Source organism: Danio rerio, chromosome 24, assembly GCF_049306965.1.
Source record: "Danio rerio strain Tuebingen ecotype United States chromosome 24, GRCz12tu, whole genome shotgun sequence".
NCBI classification, from domain to species: Eukaryota; Metazoa; Chordata; class Actinopteri; order Cypriniformes; family Danionidae; genus Danio; species Danio rerio.
Window position 1 is genome coordinate 14,152,407 of NC_133199.1, and position 23,319 is coordinate 14,175,725.

The following is a 23,319-nucleotide window of genomic DNA, read 5'->3' on the forward strand; positions in this document are numbered from 1 at the left end:
TTCACAGGGAGAACATGCAAACTCAACAAGCACTGGCAACAGCACAACCTACTGCGCCACTGCTTCGCCCCTAAGTATATTTTAATCTTAATTAAATTATAGTCACTTTTTACCTTTAGTGTATTTGGTGTAGTTTTATGTGCTAAATTAAAACAACTTCAAGTATACTTAGTATACTTTAAGTATAAGCCTTATACTTTATATGTGTATCACACACTTGATTAGTAATAAAAAGAGTACTTTTTGTGCAACAAGTACTTTATAAAAACATTATGAGTGCATATAAAGTTGAAGTCAGAGTTATTAGCCCACCTATTTTTTATATATATATATTTCGTGTTTATATCACTCCAATATGACACACTGTACAGACAGTTCTGCCCAAGCAGATTACAAAAGTGGATTTTCATCATAGGTGCTACAAACTTCAAACTGTGGTACATGTGCTACTAGTGGTACGCGAAGGAATCAGATATGTCATCCATGCTATATATATTTTAAAATTGATCAAATATTATTTATATGAATATGATAACATATAGCCTATATTTCTGAGGTCCAGGCAACATTTCCAGGTGTTGATGAATTGTCTACTCTATGTTAATACTTTACATTTATATGTTAATACTTTACATTTAAGTAAAGCAGGTTTCTTTCTTTTTTATTTATTTATTTTTTTACTTTTAAAGAACAGTAACCTACCATTTTTAACTTTAAAAAGCACATTTTAATTTTAATGTTGACGTTTTTAGTTTTTTGTTGTTGTTTGTTTTTTACCTATTAGCACAGTAGTGTTTATGTTTAGACTATTTATAATATTTAAAGTGGTTGACAACAATACATATTCTTAATAACAGAAATTAATCTGCCAAGTTTTTGAACTGTGCAGACCTGTAGCTGCTTTACTGGGCCAACTACGCTACTGTATTTTAATACTGGTCATTATGGTGGTACTTGGAGAGACAATTTTTTCTGAGGTGGTACTTGATAAAATAGGTTTGAGAACTGATGTTGTAAATGATACAACTATATACTAAAAATGCTGGGTTCCACACGATTTCCTCTTGTTGCCCCAACACGAATATTGTTTTTACAAACTGAAGTGAATAGAACATAAAAAAGAACACAAAAAATGTGTTGTTTCAACTCATTTGAAATAAGTACTTTGAACAAACAGTAAAAGTATATTGTATCATTCTAGTTTCAGGAAAAAATAATGTACCTACAGATGTAGCTGACATATCTTTAGTAACTGTGGAAGGCGTCAAACAAGCATAACAGAGGTAGTTAGAGGGTTAACTGGATCACAGCCTAAACTTAAAAAGCATAGGGATAGGAAAAGATGATTTAATAATATAAACAACTCTCCATACAGTAATTTGTCAGCCTCTGACAGACTAATAAACCTCACACTTCAGTGACACATTACACACATTCACACAGACCATTTAAATCTGCACTGCACTTCTGCAAACTCCCAGATTATCACCTCAACAAACCCAACAGAGCTTCCGTCTCCATCTGATCCCACTGAATCTCAAGTCTGACTTGTAGACAGCAGTCAGACTTATTATTTCACCCGGAGAGAAAATCAGAGGAATTGACTCAATGATTATAGACGAAAGAAAAGACAATACTGAGCAGCAACGCAAGCTGGCAGGACTGGAAAAACACCCAGAGGTCCAGCATGGGGTTGAGTCCCAAGAGAAGCAGATGAACGGCGATGTCCCATTAAATTCCATCATCAATGACAAAATGAAACGAGCCGATCTGGACTGGACAGTTCCCATGGTTGTGCACCTGCCCATTGCAGTTCTGAACCACGAGCAGGCATTCCCCTTCCTGAACACCACACTTGCTGACCTGGGGATTGATGAGTGAGTTCAAACATACATCTGCTTTTCTATTTGGCTCATTATTCCTTTCAAAGGGTTTTAGGGGTTAGGGTTAGTTATTATTTGAATTATTTTGTTGTGGAAGATGTTACATTCTATAACAATATACTACTTTTATTAAAGGTAAAAAAGACATCTCGTTTCCTATTTAATCAGTGCATTTTGTTTACACCATGTATTGTGTAAACAAAATGTTTGGTTTGGAAATATTTCATTTCTTTTTATTATAAAAATCTTGAGTACTCATTTTCTAATTGTGTAAGTTTTATCTACACTGTAAAAAATCTTACGTGCTATTTACAAAAAAAAGTGTGGTAACACTATTGCACGTAATATTTTTAGGTAGTTTAAAAACGTGATTTTTTTTAGCAAAAACCACTTGAATGAATCATGTGAAAATTACAAAATCTTTTGAGTGATAGATGATGATTTTAATATTATTAGTGGAATGTGCTTTTATAATTTAAGCAAATCCACCACCATTTACTCACATTAATTTTTTTAGCAAAAACTACTTGATTGAATCATGTGAAAATGACTAGGTTTTTTGAGTGATAGATGATGATTTCAATATTATTAGTGGAATGTGCTTTTATAATTTAAGCAAATCAACCACCATTTACTCAAATGTATTAATGAAAATAACTCATTCATAAAATGTCAAATATATAGTTTATAATAAAACACATCCACAATGCATTTTTGCTAACAATCATTTTATTACATGTTCCACTAATAACAAAATGGTACAATTTGTTAAACAAATCTATTTAAAAGTTACAGCAACGTTAAGCTCTGAAAAAAAGTTCTTTATTCCTGTAATGGAAAAAAAAATTCTGTCAGCTTTCTTTTGTAGGAATAATCACATTTTAGACAAACTCTGACAGAATTTGTGTATTGAACAACATATAAGACCAGTATAAAAGCTGTATCTCAAATTATTAGCAACACAATAAATCAATCAGTCGATGCAGTAACAATTTCCCAAAAGTTTGTAACAGTGAATTTGTGTCAGAAACAAAAGTTTGTTAATAAAATTTCTTAAAAGTTTGTTTGTGGGTGATTTTAATTTGGGGAATACTTGTATAAATCCAGTTCAGCAATTCTAGATTTTCCAAGCCAGCCATGACTCGCTCATCCTCCAAGACAATGCAGAAATCCTTATTGTAGGTCATCTCTCTGGCAGACAGCAATCCTCTGTGCATTCCCACACTGTAAGATAAACATTGTTTATTATTGTGAAACTATGCAATTGTAAATTTCAAATATTTAAGATTTACTAAAACACTTTAAGGAAATACATTAAGGAAATAAACCATTTCTTTGTATCTCTGTGAACATTAATTCCTCAATGTTTGAGTAGACATTGTTGACTGACACAAGTACACAAGTATTTTGACTTATAATGGACAGGGTGTTTTCAAAATGCATACTAAAAAAAATAAATATCACCAAGTTTATACAAAGAATAGTGCATTCAACAATGTTGTGACTGAGCTATATTTTTGTCTTTTGTAAAAATGCAAAAATATAAAATGCAGTTTTCTGAAAATCACAAATATCTAAATTAGTTTAAGACACTTACATTGCACTACTGAATGAGCTGCTCCACTTTTTCATACAAATAGACCAGCAACAGAGGACAGCTTCTCTCGTCTTATCCCTGATTTAATGTGAGGTCTGATGCAACAAAAGTGTAGAGATTAGTAAAATTGCCTAATATTAATAATCATAATAATACACAAATAACATTATAAATTACCTGCTGTTTGGCACCCATTCTCTTTATCAGAATCTGCCTGAGTAAACTGCTCCTCTTTTGTGGGAAAATACTATGAACATTTTCTTCATTAATCTGAAAAATTAATCAAACAAATATAAGCATTTTTGTACAGTATTATATATAAACATAGTTAATAACATTACATCATCAATGCTGTAAAAGGAACCTTATGAAATGGAAAAACACTAGCTGTGCATAAACCCCATTGAATGGCTATAGCTAACATAGCTTAGCTTAGGCTAACCAACAAGATCACTGTTGTTCGTCCACCCGCTTAAATGTTGCCTGATCAGAGCTGTTAAATATTACAATGCACATAATTTGTTCAGTTTAAATATACAATTCAGAATGAGCATTAAAGCAAATCAATTTCAAATAGGAATGGGTGTTTAAAAATACCCGTGTACCCATATGGCAGAAACTAGGCTCCCGAACAAGCTTAAACAGCAGTGTCTTTCATGAAAGAGCTTATTTAAGACAATAAAAATGATAAACTGTTAAGGCTTACCTCTTAGCTTAGCATGCTTATAATTGATCTGCTTCTTCAAAATGTCGTCTGGTCACTGCCGTTGTTGAGATTCAAATGCAAACATCTCAATCAAATCAGCATAATTGAGTGAATTTTCTTTAAAAAAAACGTGAATCCATCTTTCCTCAATTTTATTAGCTTAACTGGTTTCTAAAAGTAAGCCTAATAATTGCACTGGTTTACTTAAAAAAATAAGTGAAATTTATCTCTTGATTGTATTAGCAAAATCTTCTTAATACTTTATAATTAATCCAGAATATATTTTTTTTTAAAGAAAATATGCACATTATTTTTAATGACCACATAAATTTTTTTAATGAAATTTACAAGCCTCAAGATTCATTTTTTACAGTGTAGCATCAACTTTTACCATTACCATACTTTACCTTAAACTTGTTCTTTAAACTAAATGATCTCCCAAACAAAATTGTCCTCACTGATAAGATCTGAAGCACTGACAGTTATATTTGCTCATGGAGACAATATCTAGATCTTAAAAGTACACCAAGGGCAAAACATCAACTCTTAGCACTTTTCCATAAGGAACAGAGAATTGATTAGGGATCACACACTTTATATTCTAAATGTATTATAATGCTTGAATAATGCCTTATAAACAATGTTACACTGTGCCGTGTCGTAATTTACTATTACAAGTAATAATACTGATCAGAACATTTTCCACCTAAACTCTGGATATACTCTGAATTCATCGAAGCTGAGCTACATGCAATGCTTTTAATGTGCACACCTATCCCCACCAAAAACCCTCCCCCTCACACTCACAGTAACATCAATAAGTTCATTGACATTGCAAGTTGTGTCAGGAATTAAATCTATTGGCATCAGACTTACATATACAATATAAAGTTATACATGCTTTAAAACTCCTATGAATACTTGTTTTACTGTAGTTACAGCATGACTATTTACCAGGTGCTACAACATATTATAAGGCATTCATTATGCATGCATGGTAATACATCATTGTACAGCTCTCTGGACTAATCGATTCTGATTGGTCAGTCACGACATTCCAAGATAACTGCTGAACCTAGTAATACAGGCTCTTACGAATAATTTTTATTAGCCCACAGTTTTTGATTGTTTGGCATCATTAAATCCTTTAAAGACATAAGGGTTTCGATTTCATTAAAAGTATATACAAAAATAGAGGAGACTTGAGTCTCACAATAACTAAATTGTTACAGTCTGCATGAAATGGAAGCTGTGACCGTTTTTTTTTTTCATATTGTGACAGTTCCAATATCAGAAAGCAGTGTTTATGGCTTGTTTTTTTTCTACTGCGAGCTGATTGGATGTATTTAAGTTGGCATGTAGTTAAGTTGGCATTTCATTCTCAAAGTTCGGAAAAGGGTTTGGGGAAGTTATTACAACCTAACAGACACCTTCTCTTCACCATTTCTGTTTGTTGTCATAACACTGTCAAAACTGACAGCTGAAAGGGGCGTGGTTAAGTATGTTAACCACAAAACTAGCAATGTAAGCTAACTTAAAATGGTTAGTTTTGATTTCATGTGTACTTTAAAATCAAATATGCTTCTAATAAGATACCGAACATTTTGAATTGCAAACGATATTTACGATTGTACAACTGTCTTGTTCTGAAATCTGATTGGCTGATAGCCAAAAGCACTGGTACAGCATCTTCACCCTTGTGTATTATTCCCCACACACAAAGATACAAGCAGAGGAACAAAATCACTACAGTTTGACAAATATTGCAGCTGTTGGAAAACATAATATACTTTTAAGGCCTTTTTAGGTGAGGGTGTAGCTGTTTAAATTGTAACTATGCAGTTTATTTATAAGGATAGTGCCCATTTTAAAATGTTTATAATTTCGGATAGGGGGAAAAACTTATTGGGGAGAAAAACTCATTTTCTTTTCGTATTTCAAACTACAGCTGATCAAATCATTATAAAACAGGTAAGTGACAAGTTGATCTCTCTCTTTTTATTTATTCTACATTAATCTGCTAGTGTACATTGCTCTGTCTTTTTCAGGGTTAATTATTGTGATATCCTAATTGCAACAGAGAACTACTGCGAAATCTCTGAAGGCATTTCATGCCGTTCAGCCTTATAGGGTCCTATCATACACCCGGAGCAATAAGCATTTACAAAACATGGTGCTATTTTTAGAGCAACGCAACCTTAATTTTTCTGTCCTCCACCAAATTGTTTAAATAGCAAATCCATTTGCACCACTTTGTGGACGCATGGGTGTTCTGGGCTAGATAAGATTGTAGACATGTTTCTAAAATTGACTGCTTAATAGACCAGCTGAGAGCAGGTCTAAAGTCCAGCGTTCGTTGTGCGCCTCGCTTAAACATTGTTTAATGTAGAGCAATACAAAACTATCTTTACAAATGAAAAAGAATTAAAGGATTAAATATAAAAAAAATATATTATTTTCTATATGAATATAAAAACCATACCTCCATGCCCTTTTCACCTCAGGGGCTTTTTTCAGGTTTATCACAACAACTTACTTTTGTATAATGTTATTATTATCATTAGTATTATTTACTATATGCATATTTATATTTGTTTGATTACAACAAGTTTAGATTTGTCCACCTGTCAGGTAGCTCATAAATTAAAAATGTGAGTAAAATCACCTGTTTTATTATTACTTTAGACATTTTTGAGACTCTCTATGTTTGATTTTCTTTTTTATACCCAAGACTATGTCGTCGAAATGTTGTATAAATGCAATATCATACCCCTAGCAGTGCAATATGGCTGTATATTGTGACTTGTGGGACACTAAGGTAGTAAGCCTGCGGCCTCAAGCCAACGCACGCCTTCCACCAGTGCTGATATACAGCCATATCTCATTGCTACTCATAAAATATTGCTCATTTATAAACTTCCATGTGTTGAATTGTGGGTGACTCTTGGTTGTTCTCAGATCAGCTGTGAAGGAGCGTGTGGTGTGGGTGGACTCAAAGCGCACACAGGTAAAGGGAAAATCTGGGAAGCTGAAGGAGAAAGAGGTGACGCTTCTAGAGATGCGGGTGAAAGCGCAGCATCCTGGAGAACGTCAGAGTCAGGAGGTGATTTACAGCACTGAGTCTCACACTGACCGCTCATTCTGCAGAAGCGGAGTGGACATCCAGCCGTGGAGACACACACAGCCAGGTGAGGACATGCAGCAGCTCATGTTTTTTGGCAAAATTGCATTTAGTTTTATTGTTTTGCAGAATTTAACGAGAAGTTGAAGCTAATACTGATACTACAATACTAGATTTTTTAACTGCTTAAATTGACTTTATCTTACCTTGATTTTTTTGCTAAACTCCTAATCATTTTAATATTTAATAATCATCTCAGACTGGTTTCTTGAATATGACAATGAGTTCAATGTACCTCAATCTAATAGAGCACCTTTAGGATGTGGTGGAACAGGAGATTCGCATCACGGATTTGCAGGCAACAAATCTGCAGAAACTGCATAATGTTATTATGTCAACATGGATCAGAATCTCAGGAATATTTTCAGTACTTTGTTGAATTTATGCCACAAAGAATTAAGACAGTTCTGATGGCAAAAGGAGGTCAAACCCGTTAATAGTAAGGTGTACCTAATAAAGTGACCGGTGATTGTATATCCATGCCTAATATCTGATGGCCAGCAAGGGATACAATTTTATAGAAATTGTTAAAATATTGGTGTCTGCGATGCAGACTGTAATTGTATAAACCATGATTTAATTTAAAATTCAGTTTAATGTGTTATATGACTAAAATGTGGTCATAAATGAATATTTTCTCAATTAAAATGAATAGCGGCTTAGAGTGCTTTGTTGGACAACTGTTTTATTTATATATTCAGCAATTGCAAATTTGTGATTTGTTTTTATTAATAACAAACAACGTAGAAGTGATTATTTGTGTACAATAGGGCTGCACAATATTAGAAAAATCTGATATTGCAATATTTTGTTTTGCTGCAATATAGATTGCGATATGAAAAACTATTTTGCCAGATGGCATGAATAGCTCTACTTGTGAAAAATCATTCATTTAGATTGGTTGGGTTGATTTTGCAAGGGTATGATTTGTAAGAATCATGTATTAAAATAATAAAAGCAAGAATAATTACGTGCAAAGGAAAAAAGTAAATAAACCGTTCTTTATGGTTTTCCAGGGTTAAACCGAATTTAAATTTAGTAATGTAAAATAACACTATAGTTAATTGTATAATTAAATCAGTAAATATTTCTTCATTAAAGTTACAAATGTTTAATCTTATTGTGGCCAACTGCTTTAAACTTTCTTGAAGTGCCATTTAAAACACATGCATATGATAAAGTTTCACTCTGTTATGGTAATACGCTGCAAATCTCATGTATAGTCAATTGTTAATCGACTATAATTACAACTCAACATTGCATATCCTGCGATGTGACTATTGCAGAAAGCCTTGTTGCGATATTAATGCCAAAACTATATATTGCAGCCCTAATGTAAAGAGATAATAATCTAGAGATTAGGAGAACATTCCATTTTCTTTTCTTAGAAATCTAACCAACTTTAGAAGACAAACCTTCCTCAGAAACTAATTCACAGAATGTTTGCTGATATATGCACATTTAAGCTGGTTTGTGAGATCAGTTATTTGGTGAGATTGCAATGAAATGAGAGCCAAATGAAATGTATAACAAATCATTTCAAATTTAAAGTTTTAATTTATATATATAATTAATTATATATATATATATATATATATATATATATATATATATATATATATATATATATATATATATATATATACACAGACATTATTTTGAAGTTCAACTCTGTTCATAACATTACTGTCCAAGAAGACTGGATTTCAAATAATTACCTTTTAATGGATTCTACAACAACTTCAAATATGTAAAGTATCAATCCGAGCACCAAGCATGGGCTCTGGCTAATAGTATAACGTTACACGCTATTCATATCACATGGCCAGATAAACTAAAAGAGCACTTTGTCAGGATCTGGCTTCATTTTCTTCTGACAGATCCTCCGTCAAATCATTAAAGCCAAGTTTTTCAAGAGGTTCCTTTGTCATTAACTGTCTGTAAATTAAGAAAAACCTTTATGATTAACTTGGTTCCTAATGTATATGATCTGAATTTTTTAACTTAGGGGGAAGAAAAAGCTCACCTGTCCATTCTGCACTCCAGATACTCCTTTGATTCTATCCGACATCGCGAGTTGTCAAAATGATTGTTTCTTAGGCACTGCATATATACCTCTTTGAATGATTTACATTCACCTGCGCACACAAAAATATGACTTGGTAAATGAATATGAACATGAATGTGAGAATGATGCACGTCCATAAACACTCTTACGTTACCGAAGTGATCCAAGGGAAACGCTCCTTTGTCCGGTGGACGCGGTCGGAACGTCTTGCTTCCAAAGTTCATCGCTGTTGACATTGTTTTATAAAATACAGTCTTTCTGTTAATTATTTGGAAAAAGATACCACTTCAATACACTTTCTTCAGCGGCGAAGAAACGGCGGTTGGTAGTCAGCGTTTTAGTGCATTATCGCCTCCTTCAGCTCCGGAGTATGCATCAGAATCACTTTACCTCTCACTTCCCTCTTCCCCACCCTTTTCTCCTGCACATACAAACACACCCTTATACCCCAGTATTCATAATAATAATAATAATAATAATAATAATAATAATAATAATACCCAGTACTTCTGCTTCTAATAGCCTACTTATAATCGTATTTAACACTTTCCCCTTAACTTCTATTTTTCTATTATGTTTATAAAAATAAGCTTAGAAAGTTGTCACTGGTGGTGGTGACCAGCATTGGTCATAATAATAACGCGAGTTATATAAGAATTTTACTTTTCTATATAACGAGTTAAGTAATGCATTACTTTAATATTAAGTAATAATATTTTCAGTTACTTTTTAGATTAATTTGCTTTTTTTTTAAATTGCTGAATTAAAATTGTGTGATCACGTTGAAACACACTCAATGAGATAATGAGCTCCCCACGGGAACAGACAGAAACAAAGATGCCAGAGCCTTACATTTCTGTGATGGAACCAGTAGGTTATAAGGTGTGTTGTTAAATGCAGACTTCCTCTATTTAAAAAAAGAGATAACTTTCCTGCAAGTTCTGAAAGAGATCAAGCCTCAGGCAGTTTTGAAAAAAAAAAAAGTATCTTAACAAAATACTTACCATAAAAAGTAACTAATTAACGCAACTAGTTACTTTTTAGAGGAGTAACTCAATCTTGTAATGCTTTACTTTCTAAAGTAACTTTCCCTAACACTGGTGGTGACATAACAAGCGAGCCTAGTCAGTCTAGTCCATATATGGCCTAATGTTAGCTTTTCAGTTCTAGTGTTTGCATTTAGAATCCAAAAATGATAAAAAGTTATATCATTGTGTGAGGATTATCCAGTTGGACAAAACATGTAAGTGTAATGAACAGTGTTTGAACACAGAGCTTATTGTTTGCAATTTTTCAAAAGCCAATAGGAAAATCCAATGGGTATTTTATCGAGGGAACCAGTTTTATGCTAGCAGGCTATGCATTCATTTTAATTGATGAAATAAACTAATTTATTTGTTTGAGTTTTTTTTTTTTTTTTTTTGTAAATCATTTTTGTAATTTTCTTTATTTTAACTTTAGATTTTTCTCCCAACATTTTCATTGACCTTCCAACACTCTTCTTGCAGCCACTTGTTATTACCAGTTTAAAAATGCAAACACATTTACAAACACTATAGCATTAGAGCAATAAATATCAATGCATCTGCACATAGACCCCTATAATGAAACAGGACAGTTTGAGGACTGCAGGATTTCACATCTGAAAGCACATTAAGATGCTGGTTTCTCTAATGGCTTTTGGCTGCTCAAGATTGATTTGATCTGGGCTTGTGCTTTATTTACCAAATCATTTTGAAAAATGACTAAGTGTCAGCATACATTAAACTTATACTATAGGGGTGTTGAATGCACGATTCTGATTGGCTGATGAACATTCCAATTATTTTTAAGTAACTGCATGTTTAAAGTAATTACAATCGGGTCTCGACCACATTACAGTTTTACATCACAACAATGAACGATTTCAGTTATTTCCCAGCAACGATCAAAAATCAAAACAAACCAAAAGGCTTTTGATGGGATGTATACACACAGAAGCAGTTTGAGGACAAAAACCTGACTAATGTCTTAAAATACAACATCTGAACTGTGTCTTTAGGTGTGTTAACTGTAGTATAAGTGGAATATGCCTTCAAATTGTGAAACTTAAAAAAAAAAAAAAAAACACTGCTTCATGTTGGGCCGCTTTATCACTTCAGGTGTGTGGTATTGTCTAATTCAACAACCCCAACTCAATTCCTCCTTACAAAATACAACATCTGAACTGTCTTTAGGTGTGTTAACTGTAGTATAAGTGTAATTTCTGACTCTGGTTTGTTTAATTATTAATGGTTCTAATTAAAGAGACAGTACACCAAAAAAACTGAGTGCTGTGATTAAGGGATGCTGCGATTGGTCAGGTCTAGGTTCAGGAATGTTATGTGCCCAATGAATAAGGTCACCTGACATCCTGAGTATACTGAATGACCATCAAAGAACTTTTTTTCTCCCTGATGACTCTCCCTGAATAACAATGCTTACATTCATCAGACTCAAAAAGTGAAAGAATTTTTACACATAGATTGGCCTCCATAGAGACCAGATCTTAACGTTATTGAGAATCTTTGGGGTTAGAAGATTTAGCACAGCGGTCTGACTCTCTTATCATCCAAAATTGTATGCATATCTGGAAGGGAATAAATGTTGTGACATTGCAAATGCATGCTGAAATGATAGCCTGGGGAATGTGGGCTGTAATTAAAGCTAAAAGCCATCCAATTAATTATCACAGTAAATTACTTTTCTTTTTGGTTTTGGACGTGCAGTGAATTTCATCTGCAAGCACAATTACGAATGTTATTATTAGTGTCTGAATGAAGTGAATTTTATCATCATCTTTTTGTTGGTTTGCATTAGGCCACAGTATGAATGCTCGCAGTAATAAAACAGTCTATTCCTGACAGTAACTAACAGATGACATCTGCAGATCATTGAGGTGAGCTAACAGAGCGCTCACGGCTGCTGAGTAAGTGTGTTTGCTATTCGCACACTCAGCATTCTCTCCAGTGAGTGAGTGAGAATGTGTGTGCGCAAAGCGTTTGAAGTTCTCCGTCTTTAAACCTCAAAACTCTTCAGGGTTTACGTGCTGAATTTGTCAAGGAATCTGAAGCAGACAAAAATAACTACATCACTTTGATTTGTGTTATTTGGAAATCATGGAGGGAAATGTGGAAACCAGCCATAAAAACAGAGTTTACATCAAGCATTTGGATGAAAAGTAGGATGTTTTATATGATGATGATCAGAGACTTTTATCTTGCAAAGACAATTATTGTATGTCCTCTTAAAAATTTATCAAAATAAACGTTCGGTTTATTATGACAAAAATAAGAGCCTATTAGTATTGTAGAGTATACATTATAACTATTTTATTTATTTATTTTTACTTTAATCAAAATTATGTTTTCTATTTTGATTTTACAGCAGCAATACAATGCTATTTTTGTTACCTAAACTGTTACTTCATAAGCATTAATCAGACATGCTTTTTGATTGCATAAAATGTATTAAAGCTTTAATAAAGGCTTCAGAAGAAATACATTTGTTTTATACATTGTTATATATATAAGATTTTACTCAAGATCTGTTTTATCTTAAGTCCTAAAATACTCAGTGTTTTTGTGTTGTTTTTAGCTGAAAATGAACTCCAGCCGGTAGAAATGACTCTGCCTTTGGACACAGCATCTGAATCCAAGACCAAAGGCCAGAAAACCCAAGAAAAGTTTGACTTGCCAGGAGAGAAGTGAATGGAAGACATTTGACAGCAAGGCTAAAGCAATCTAACAGAAATAGAGTTGCATAGAAGACTTTCATTTCATCTTTTGAACATGTATACTCTAATCTACATTCTATGTGCAATGCTGCATTTGAAGTATTTTAACCTTTAATGTGGTTGAATATCTAAGGTTTTTATTAACAATTCTTTTTTTAAAAGAGGTTTTAAGTTCTTGCTATTTTTGTATTTTAAAATAATCAGCATTTAATCAAACAACATTACATGTTAAAAACTGATTTTACATGCATATAGAAAGCATTTTAAAAGCTAGGGTCTGATTTAATGCATTTTGTGAAAATAACATTTCAAAATGTGTGTGACGTGGTTCCATCGTCATTCTGTTTAACAGATATATTTCAGATATATTTCACCTAAATAAAAGGTAAAAGATTATGAATACGCTGAAATTTAGAAACTCTAGCAGTTGGATCATTTCTATTCTAAATACAGTATCCTTTTATAAACTATTGTTAAACTGAATAACATTTTAGTGGGTGTCTATTGTAAATCACTGTAAAAAATGTTTTTTTTTTTTGCCTAAAATAAAACATCACATTCTAATGTACAAAAAGTTTTCAAGCTGTTATTTTTGTATGTTTTAATGTTATCATTTTCAGATGTTTGAGGTCTTGTCAGCATGTTTTTAACACTGATAATAAAAATAAATATATTTGAATACCAAAACAGCCAACTACAAGAATCTTCTGAAGGCACCTTTGTCATCCAAGGAATAAATTATATTTGAATTGTTACGTTTTTGTATATTGATCAAATCAATTCAGCATTATTAACACACTACCTGACAAAAGTCTTGTCGTCGACCCCAGTTGTAAAAGCAACAAATAACAACTTGACTCCTAGTTAATCATTTGGAAAAGTGGCAGAAGGTACATTTTCCCCATAAATCATCTGCTGAACTGCATTCCAATCATCACAAATACTGCAGAAGGCATACTGGAACCAGCATAGACTCAAGATTCTCACAAAAATCAGTCAAGTTTGGTGAAGAAAAAAATCATGGTTTGAGGTTATATTCAGTATGGGAACGTGCAATCATATTTCATTTTGGTAAAAAAAAGCATAACCTAGAGCCTTTTGCAGTTCATATAAACACTTCTAATACCAAATGATCAACTAGACAAGTTAGATCAAGTTAAATCAAGTTATTATTTGTTGTTCCTAAAACTTGGATAGGAGACAAGACTTGTCAGATAGTGTATATACACATATTTAAATTTGAGATAATAATCATTAAAAAATGCATGTTACCCTCAAATGTCAGAATTGAAATGTTTGTTTGCTTTGTTGACGCTTAAGTCCATAACCGATGCAATGAAAAGCTAAAATGAAGCAGATATGAAGAGGTATAAATCTATATGGCAACTTTTCATGTTTCAAATGCAAACTGCATTTTTCTATAGAAATAAATTTTTCAGAAAGATGGTGAACAAATGTAAAATACAGAAATGTCAGTCAACAATTCATAGAAATGTATTTCTTTCAACACAAGAGCAATTTAAAGCTTCACTCAAATATTAAGCCAGAATTTCATGGAATATCCAATATAGATGGAAAAGCAAAAGATTCAATGAGACGTCCAGAAAAATAGCAAATGAAAAAATGACAAAGTAAACCAAAATAAAAGTGTACGAGCATTAGTGAATGTTTGCAATAAATTAAGAGAAAGCATCTCAACTTCTCTGCTGCAGAACAGAATGCTGACATTCAGCTAAACAAATCAGCCTATTTCTAACATCATAAAAATATCTCATCAACTTGGCTGGCTTTCGCAAGAGCGCAAGGCCTTCTGGAAGGGAAGAAAGCTGGATATGTGAGTGCTAGGACTGAGTGACAGCCATGGTCATTTTGTTTCTCTGCTCATCAGGAAGTGACATTACCACACTTTGAAATTCCTGAGAGTGTTGCTGGGCTAAACCTCTGAGCAGAATCAGCAGGGTGTTTTGGGTTTCTAAAAATGAAGAAACACAACAATTATTAATCATTCTGAACATCATTTTTAAATGTAGTTTTTAATTTAGGATCAATAAGATTTAAAAAAGAAAAAAGCTATTAAGCTGATCAACACTGCATTTATTTGATCAAAAATACAAACTGTACAGATGACTACATGTGCATGAATAACGAGATCAGAGTAAGGGCTTAATCGCTCTTCAAACCTATTTACATGGAACGTGGTTTCTGCAGGTTTTACAAAGTTAAATTTAAGACTTTAACACATTATGACCATTATAAATAAAATTTTAGACTTAATAAGAGCTAAAGGCTAAGAATATTTCAAAAGGCCCAGTTAGAAAAGATTGTTATTTGCCCTCTCAACATTTTTTATACATTTAATACAATAATGAAATAATAAAAAACTTAATATATTAATAAAATATTAGTAATATTAGTAATATTAGTTAGTAATTAGTATATTAGTAAAATTAGTTCAGATATTAGTAAAATGTTTTACATAGTGTAAAACAAGCAAGCTCTACTTGTATCCATACACTGTTTTCCCAACATAAACTTTTCTTTAAAATAAGAACAAATGTTTTAAAAGTTATAAAAAATTATAATAAACTAAATCTATGCACAACAATCTGTCCAGGTTGGTGTCCTCAGGAGGAAATACATGGCACACTTTTAAACCAATGTTATTGTGAGGAAAATAATTAAACTATTTTGATAAATGGAATTACTTTTTAAATATAAAGTTTAAAATTTTATTGAGATGAATTGAATGTTGATTGAATGGGTTTTAGCCAGATTACAAAAAAACTTTTTAATGCAATGTGATGTTCTACAAGTAATTTTTGAATGAGAAAGCAGAGACTTGTTTTTAACATAGTTCATCGATTTGGAGTGGAGGAAAAGTTATCAGATATCATTCATAGAGCTGTGTGTACTTGTTGGTCTGAGTGAGTTCACAGGAGTTCTCTGTTCATGCACCTATCTGCTGGAGCAGCGAACTGCAAAGAAAGTGTATTCCACAGAAAACACACTGTACTTCTCCACCCTCATATGGAGACTTTGTGCAGAATAGAAATATCTAATAAATTGGCATTAATGCCAAATTTAGACTGCATGATTTCAACCCCAATTTTAACTCACCCACAGGTTAGAAAAATCACAGACAAATTCCTGAAATCACAGGTAAATCCGTGCTAATTCTGCGAGTAACAAATCACACAGTTTGAACTATTAAAGACAGTATCTGAAAAAAACGCAGATGAGTCACTGACACCCTTGAGATATTTGGCATGCTAAATATCTGGGCCTGTCGGTGATTCAAAATCATTTAGTGTGAAATGTATTCTGATTGAAAATAACATCAGTGATTACCTACAGCTAATGAGAGAGCATCCACTAGTATGAGTACCTGTAGGACAGTGGAAGGTTGTGGGAGAAGCTAAAGGGGTTTGTTTTCTGTCTATTTGGACCCATGAAATGAAGGAAAAACTAGAGTAAATTTTGCAGCAGCACCCGTGTGAGCAATACCACAACTGGGTCAAAAAGAAAAAAGTTTAAGAGAAATTGCTAAATCTCTTAAAAAGCCAGGTGAGGAAAACAAATACATTTTCTACCCTTCTAAAGGCTTATTTCTCATTATGTAGTTAATAACAAAAGATAAACTAGCTGACCTGTTGTTGTCTCTATCTGGTTGTGAGATGTAGTTTGAGGACCGAGACAAAGTAGTTGGCGATTGTTCCTATTGTGAAGCCATGCAGTGTGAATCCTTGTTGCTGATCCATCCTAGAGGTGAGTAAACAGCACCGGAAGAACTCTACCCCAGATAGTCATGCAGTGTGAAAACATCTGTGACACGACTACTTTGAAAACTGTGCAGTCTGAACTTGGCATAAGGCTGTAACATGCCTGAATGTTTTGATTAGAATCAGTGCACACCACTTATGTTAATACAATTCTGAGCTTAATTAGGGATGCACCAATGACTGTAAAAAATATGGACGACGCGACAGCCCTTTTTCCCATTGAACGCCTTGAGGGCAAAACGCCTGCTTGACGGGCACAAACTGTCGCAAAAGACTGCTGAAATTGGAGCCTTGACATGCGCAGAAGGATTGTCTGATGGAGCCAGAGGAGGAGCCGCAAAAATGAGCGGAGTCGAGCTTCCAACCAAACGCTTTATGTAAAATCAACCACGCCCCCCGAACTTCTCAGCATGCGTTTGCTGTCATATCAACACAAATGGATGTAAAAACGTTAACAAATATGAGGGTTTTATATATTCAATCGCGCCAGGTCCAGGCCGCAGCGCATAACCTACTCGCGGCGTCGCGGGCTGATTCCGGCTCGCATGCGGCAGCGCCGGCTCGCTCGGCCGCCGCATCTGGCTCGATTGACTCGGGCTAGAATTGGGTAGTGAGTCCAGGCATCCGGAGTAGGTCCAGCAGAGGTAGTCAGTCTGAGCTCTAAGAGATAAGTCTCCAGCAGGCGAGAATCTAGCCGGAACTGTGTTTTGCTATCTGGGTGGCTAGGCGTGTATCAGCAAACTAATAAAGCCCGAAAAAAGCCCTGAACTTAGCGAATAAACAGTGTTCCACCAGGATCATGTATGTCAGAAACTATAGTTTACTGCTGAACTCATTTTGTCATGGTAATATAACACAGAAATCTAATAATAACACTTCAGTCTACTTCAGTCTCCTGCCGAAGGCTCAGACGCCGCGCTTTGAGAAACTGTCAATCACCGCTGTCAATCACGATGACACGCCCAGCATTAAATTACTGCTAAAAACAAACTGTTTACAAAAATGAAGATCTGCACCTATTTCAGCACAATAACCAGTGCCTTAATCGACCAGAACCATCTTTCGGGACATTATATTGCAAGTGTAATAATTTTTTTTATTTGGGCTCAAGTCTCCTTCATTAACACGGAGGACATACTGCAGCTAGCCCCCAGGGGGCGATCTAACGGCCGAGACCTTCACTCAAACGCAGGCTTGCGGCACACTTGGGATGCACCAATGTGGATTTTTTGGCTGATATCGATAACTCTTATCGAAGGCTATATATATATTTATTTATTTATTTTTTTTTTATAGCTAATTGACGTGCAACTTGACTGTTGGATAAAAATAATAGGTTAAAAAACTAAATGGGATTTAATTACCAAGCAAGTTAAATATATTTTTAATAAGATAAAAATGAAAGAGATAAGGACTAAAACCAGCTCAAATGTTTTTGAATAAAACGCATTACATATGTACAAATATGTCATGTCCAAAAAAATCCTTTTTTAGAGATATTTTGACAGTTCAGAGCCACGATACAAGCGAACAGCTAAATACAGATTGTATTACATTTCAAAATGCGGCATAGAATCTTTTTTTTTTGCTTTTTTAATTCTTTTGAACACATGTAGCTGCTTGTCAATGCTTCTATGTTTGTTCTTGCTGTCAACTGTAAGAAAAATGATTGATGAAAAGTCTATAATAAATCGCTGAGTTTTACTCAACTGCAGGCATTGCATGATGCGCGCAAATGCGAAGCAAAGTCAGATTTGCCCTCGGAGTCAGGTTTTGATACAACACCTGAGCGTTAAGCACAAATGACTTTATGACAAACAGTGTATATTATAAAGACAGACTAATGCGGTGAGTTGAGAACCCCTATGCTGGATTCAGTGGCTGGTGCACATCTCCCCCGTGCTGCTGTGAAAAATGTCAGATGAGATGTGTGTGTGTGTGTGTGTGTGTGTGTGTGTGTGTGTGTGTGTGTGTGTGAGATAATAGCCCTCACGAGCGCTCATTTTAATCAATATGAATCAATATAAATATTCCGATAAAACCTAATCTTGAATATGAATATAATCTTACATCAACAACACATGGCAAGCAATGTGTTGACAAGAACAAATTATCATATTAGATTACAAACAACCCACATAGTTGTTTAGCACGTGTGCAATGCTGCTGTGATATTTTTAACATGTAATTTTTTTTTCTGAGGCGATTTAAACCAAAATACACAATGACACTCAAGTAAACACATCTACAATGATAAGGAATATGGTTACTTACTGATATATTAAAGCACAGCAATACCACACAAGTACAGGCTTTGAAGGAATAAACAATGTGAGAAGAGATCCATTTTAGTGCACTGGACAAGTCTGAACAAGTTCTGCCCACGCATGCGCGAGACAGGCAGTTCTGTACAATACGTGATTTATCCGCTTAAAGATATCGGCCCTAAGCTTAACCACATTGTTTAGATCGAATTATTGCATTTACAAGAAATAAAGCTTAAAAAACAATATTGCCAAAATTTCAATAGGATGGTCCAGGTTAACACACTTATTGTTAATTATTGTTACAATTTCAAGAGTTCTTACTTAGCTGATGATTGACTATAAAGCGTATTTGGCATGCAGTCCCAGGAGAGAGTCCTGAGCTCAGAATATCCTTGAACCCAGGGCTCCCACCCATTTGAAGGGTGAGAGGGGAGTTTGAGCTAAGGTAGTTCTCATGAACTCCCCTGCTTGTGAACGTGCTGAGATGTAGCTGGCTAAGAGTTTGTCTTTTGATGGTACTTCAGAGTAGTTAATTTACTTATGGTGTATATGTCTTTAGACAATGGGAAAACCCACGCGAGCACGGGCAGAACATGCAAACTCCGCACAGAAACGCTGACCATCCTGGTGAGGGGCCAAACCAGCGGCGTTCTTGCTGTGAGGCAACAGTGCTAACCACTGGGCCACCGTGCCACCCTATCAGGAGAAAGGGAGGCGTAGGGGTGGAAGGGGAAATACTTTAAGATGTAGATGACTGGAGAGGAAAACTCTGGTTCTTTATACAGGGTTCTTGCACCATTTTAAAAGTAAAATTTAATGCTTTTTAAGACTTTTTGAAAACCTCAACAAATATAATTTAAAACCCAAAAATTATATAATTTCTTTGGAATAGGCTACTCATTTTAATGCTTTCGTTAGATTAAAATAAATTGTGCCTCGTCACAGTATGGATAACCCTCAGTACCAGTATGGATAACCCTCAGTACCTGCCTTTTGGGTGTCTGGTGGTGAAATGAAACTGTTATAGCTGACTGAGGGGGCGTCTGAACTAGAGCTGTTATCAGGCTATGAAAGGTAGGTCCGATAGAGCCCCTTGTAACATCTTAACATCTCAACACTCTAAATAGGCCTGGGTACATACACTTAACGTTTAAATTGGCCAACACACTAATAAAAATAAGTCTTTCTTAGCAAATGAATTAAAATAAATGATAAATGATGACGGATATTTGGCAATAACAAAATTAAGATAAAGGCTCAGTGGGATTTGTTTTGCCACTTCTCTTCACAATAAGGCGATGGTGAAGCTAAATAATAAAAGAATAATGCCAGCATTAGCCTGTATACTCTGCATATATTATGATTTTATTAATATTTAGCTAAAATTTGAAATTCTTTACTCATCAAGATTAGGTTATGTGTTTTATGGGGAAACATTATTGAATCCACTGTAAATGGCTTTATGGCTTTAGCACTGAACACCTTTTCTCTGCTGCTGCTACTGGCCGGGATATACTACTGATCTGGCTAATTTTGCATGTTTTGGGTAGGATTGTTTGTTCATCTTCCACCAGTCAAGAACATTCATTTCATTTTCCATGACAGCGGTTTCAATAGCCACGTTTCCACTTTCGCGCCTAAACCGAGCAAGCCAGGGCGAGCCAAGGCCAGTGGGGTTTCCACTGTCACTTCCGGGGCCTAATCGGGCCAAAGCGGGGCTTTCTTGGGGCCAGCGGCCAGCCTTTTTCGGCCCGCCGAATACCTTGGGCCAAGGAGGGCCAGCTGGGGCTTCGGGGCGGAGTGAAAAGAGAGGCTGGCAGTTTTCTGATCGCACATGAGTATATGCGCCAAACAAATAAAGAAATAAGGGAAAGAAAACATCTAGCCTTATAGTCTGGGGTCTTTTTGCGTATGATCACCCTTATGTTTCCCTTTTAAATGTAAGGCTGCTGCATAAAATAATAAAGTAGTTTTAATTTATAGTGACGTTTTTTGCAGCGTCCTCCTTTATGTTTCAATAACGCATAATAATCTTTACACCATATTAAAGCCACAGCAGACAGTAAAGGTTTGAGAGTTTTTGTCAAGTTTAAAATGTTTGTACGCGTTTAGATGCCTGTATGTGTGTGTGAGACTGGGCAAAAGCACTCCTTCACAGCTCTGTTATGCTGCATGCGGCTTTTTTCTTTAATTATTTTGGAGATAATACACAATATAAATACAACAGAAAGACTTAAAACTTAACAAATTACGTGCCCACTTTCGCAGACTTTAAACAATATAGTGTCATATCTTGATAAAATAGCCTAAGCTATACTGAAATATAGGCTAATTTAAAGAATTACAAATATTGGATATATATAAAAATCACATTAAATAAATAAACCAATATAAAATAAAACAAAAGCTAGCTATAACAATGTAGGTAGCCTATATACAATACATAAATCAAACAGTTTTAAACCCACATATAGCCTAACTTTCATTTTACAAAGACCTGTCTGAAAAAAAAGAATTAACACCGGAGAAGGTTTGAAATATTATTTATAAAGTATTTGGATACGATGATATTAATCAAATCGCGCAAACAGAGCATTTTTTGGATGAGCGAAAGCAGAATCTAGCCTACCTTTTTTTCTGCCACTCAGTCCTGCGCAGCGCTCGCTGCTTTAAACGCATCGGGGAAAGTCCAAACACAAAATGTGTTTTATATCCTCAAACAACTGTTTATGTTTTTATATGATGTGGTTAAATTTATAAATGAAACTTTAAATGAAGAGCTTTAGTGAATAGCTGCCGAGCACAACAAATATGGCTATATTTTATTAGGCTACTCGGTCTTGTGCTGAAACACAACATGACTTCTATGAAAACGAGGATGTTATAAAATACATGCCATATCGAGTTATAAAGGAGAATTTCTGTGGCTTTATATTATGGATGTCTGCGCTCTCTGTGTTGGGTCCCTTCGTTAGTGGCAAGAGCACTCGATGCACAATGCCAACAGTCAGTCGGCGAGTAAACAAATGTAATGAATGGAAATACACAGGTCTGTGCGTATAGACATTTCATGTACTGCTGTACAGTAACGTGTCGTTTGTTTGTTTCGGTTGTCTTCATTTTAATGTTTTAGTTTCGTGATGATTCTATGATGTGCTTTATCTGCCTGTCCTGATTCCCCCTGAAGTGGGCGGGTTGTGTGACGTTTGATTCGGGGACGTTCTGTGGGCGGTGTTTGCGTGATGCGCTGTAAGCTACTAGCCCGACAGTGGAAACGCGACATGACTTCGGCCTCATTTCTCAACCTCCCGGGCTATTGGCCCGCCCCAGCCCGATTAAAGCCCTGGCTCACACTGGCCCGATAATGGAAACGCGGCTAACGCAGCGAGTGGCCGCGTCATGTCCTGTCAGCTCACTGGACACTGCTCCTTAGTGCTTTACCATAATACGCAGTGTATGAGCGACCGCAAAAATACCTTTATATACCAGCGGCTAGAATGACTGTTCGAATAAAACAGGCGGCTGGCCTGACCGCTGACATAATTCGCTCTTTTTGACATCTCTGTCATCATTTGGTTCACCTTTGCAGGGATGGATTTCAATGTTGTAACAAACAATTTGATTACTTCCTCGTGCTAATCGAAATGCATCACATGACATGTGTTCATTTACTGCGCAAGCCCAAGCCCGGCACGACCTCGTCTAAAATGATAGAAATAAAGTCCAAACCCAACAAAGATCTTCAGCTCTAGTCTGAACTAGTAACATTGTTAGGTCAAGCTGCAAACAATGCAGGGATTAACCTTGACCCGCTATGACTAGCTGCTGCAACGTCCAGCTGCTGTTTTTCTCCTTTCATGTGATACTCGATGACTTTGAGCCCCCTGGTCCCTAACGAAAAGGTCTTTTTGCAGAATTTACACATTGACTCTTTGCCATGTCGTTAAATTTACATTCTCCCATCTTTGCATTTTGAACCTCACATCAACAACCACGTAATGACAGCACGCAGGTGCAGACCGGCGTCAGTGTCTGTTCTCTGTACCCGACCTACCGTAATAAGCTAATAAATCACTGAGACTGT

At 35.1% G+C, this 23,319-nt stretch overlaps 3 protein-coding genes and 1 long non-coding RNA gene across 5 annotated transcripts in view; 1 reads left to right on the plus strand and 3 right to left on the minus strand.

Moving 5' to 3' along the window:
- The first annotated feature begins 1,505 nt into the window (after positions 1–1,505).
- On the plus strand, positions 1,506–13,757 carry si:ch211-196f5.2. Its single transcript, NM_001044802.2, is given in 3 exon segments — positions 1,506–1,877; positions 7,145–7,374; positions 13,051–13,757. Coding segments are annotated over 3 exon segments (612 nt in total). The 5' UTR covers positions 1,506–1,608; the 3' UTR covers positions 13,164–13,757.
- LOC141380688 (uncharacterized) lies at positions 2,973–3,793 on the minus strand. The gene is made up of 3 exons (XR_012399343.1): positions 3,658–3,793; positions 3,481–3,575; positions 2,973–3,107 (listed from the first exon to the last, which is right to left on the minus strand). It is a non-coding gene; the product is annotated as an uncharacterized lncRNA (long non-coding RNA).
- Positions 8,036–9,777, minus strand: cox19 (cytochrome c oxidase assembly factor COX19). Its single transcript, NM_001110540.2, is given in 3 exon segments — positions 8,036–9,305; positions 9,394–9,505; positions 9,590–9,777. Coding segments are annotated over 3 exon segments (282 nt in total). The 5' UTR covers positions 9,672–9,777; the 3' UTR covers positions 8,036–9,217.
- Positions 13,758–14,659: 902 nt separating the features above from the next.
- The window catches only part of ipo4 (importin 4), an 82,370-nt gene continuing 73,710 nt past the window's right edge, over positions 14,660–23,319 (minus strand). For both annotated transcript variants that reach the window (XM_073940690.1, XM_679071.10), the window contains exon 30: positions 14,660–15,161. In XM_073940690.1, the coding sequence (XP_073796791.1) occupies positions 15,031–15,161 (131 nt within the window). In that variant the 3' untranslated portion in view covers positions 14,660–15,030. The remainder of the gene's footprint in view (positions 15,162–23,319) is intronic.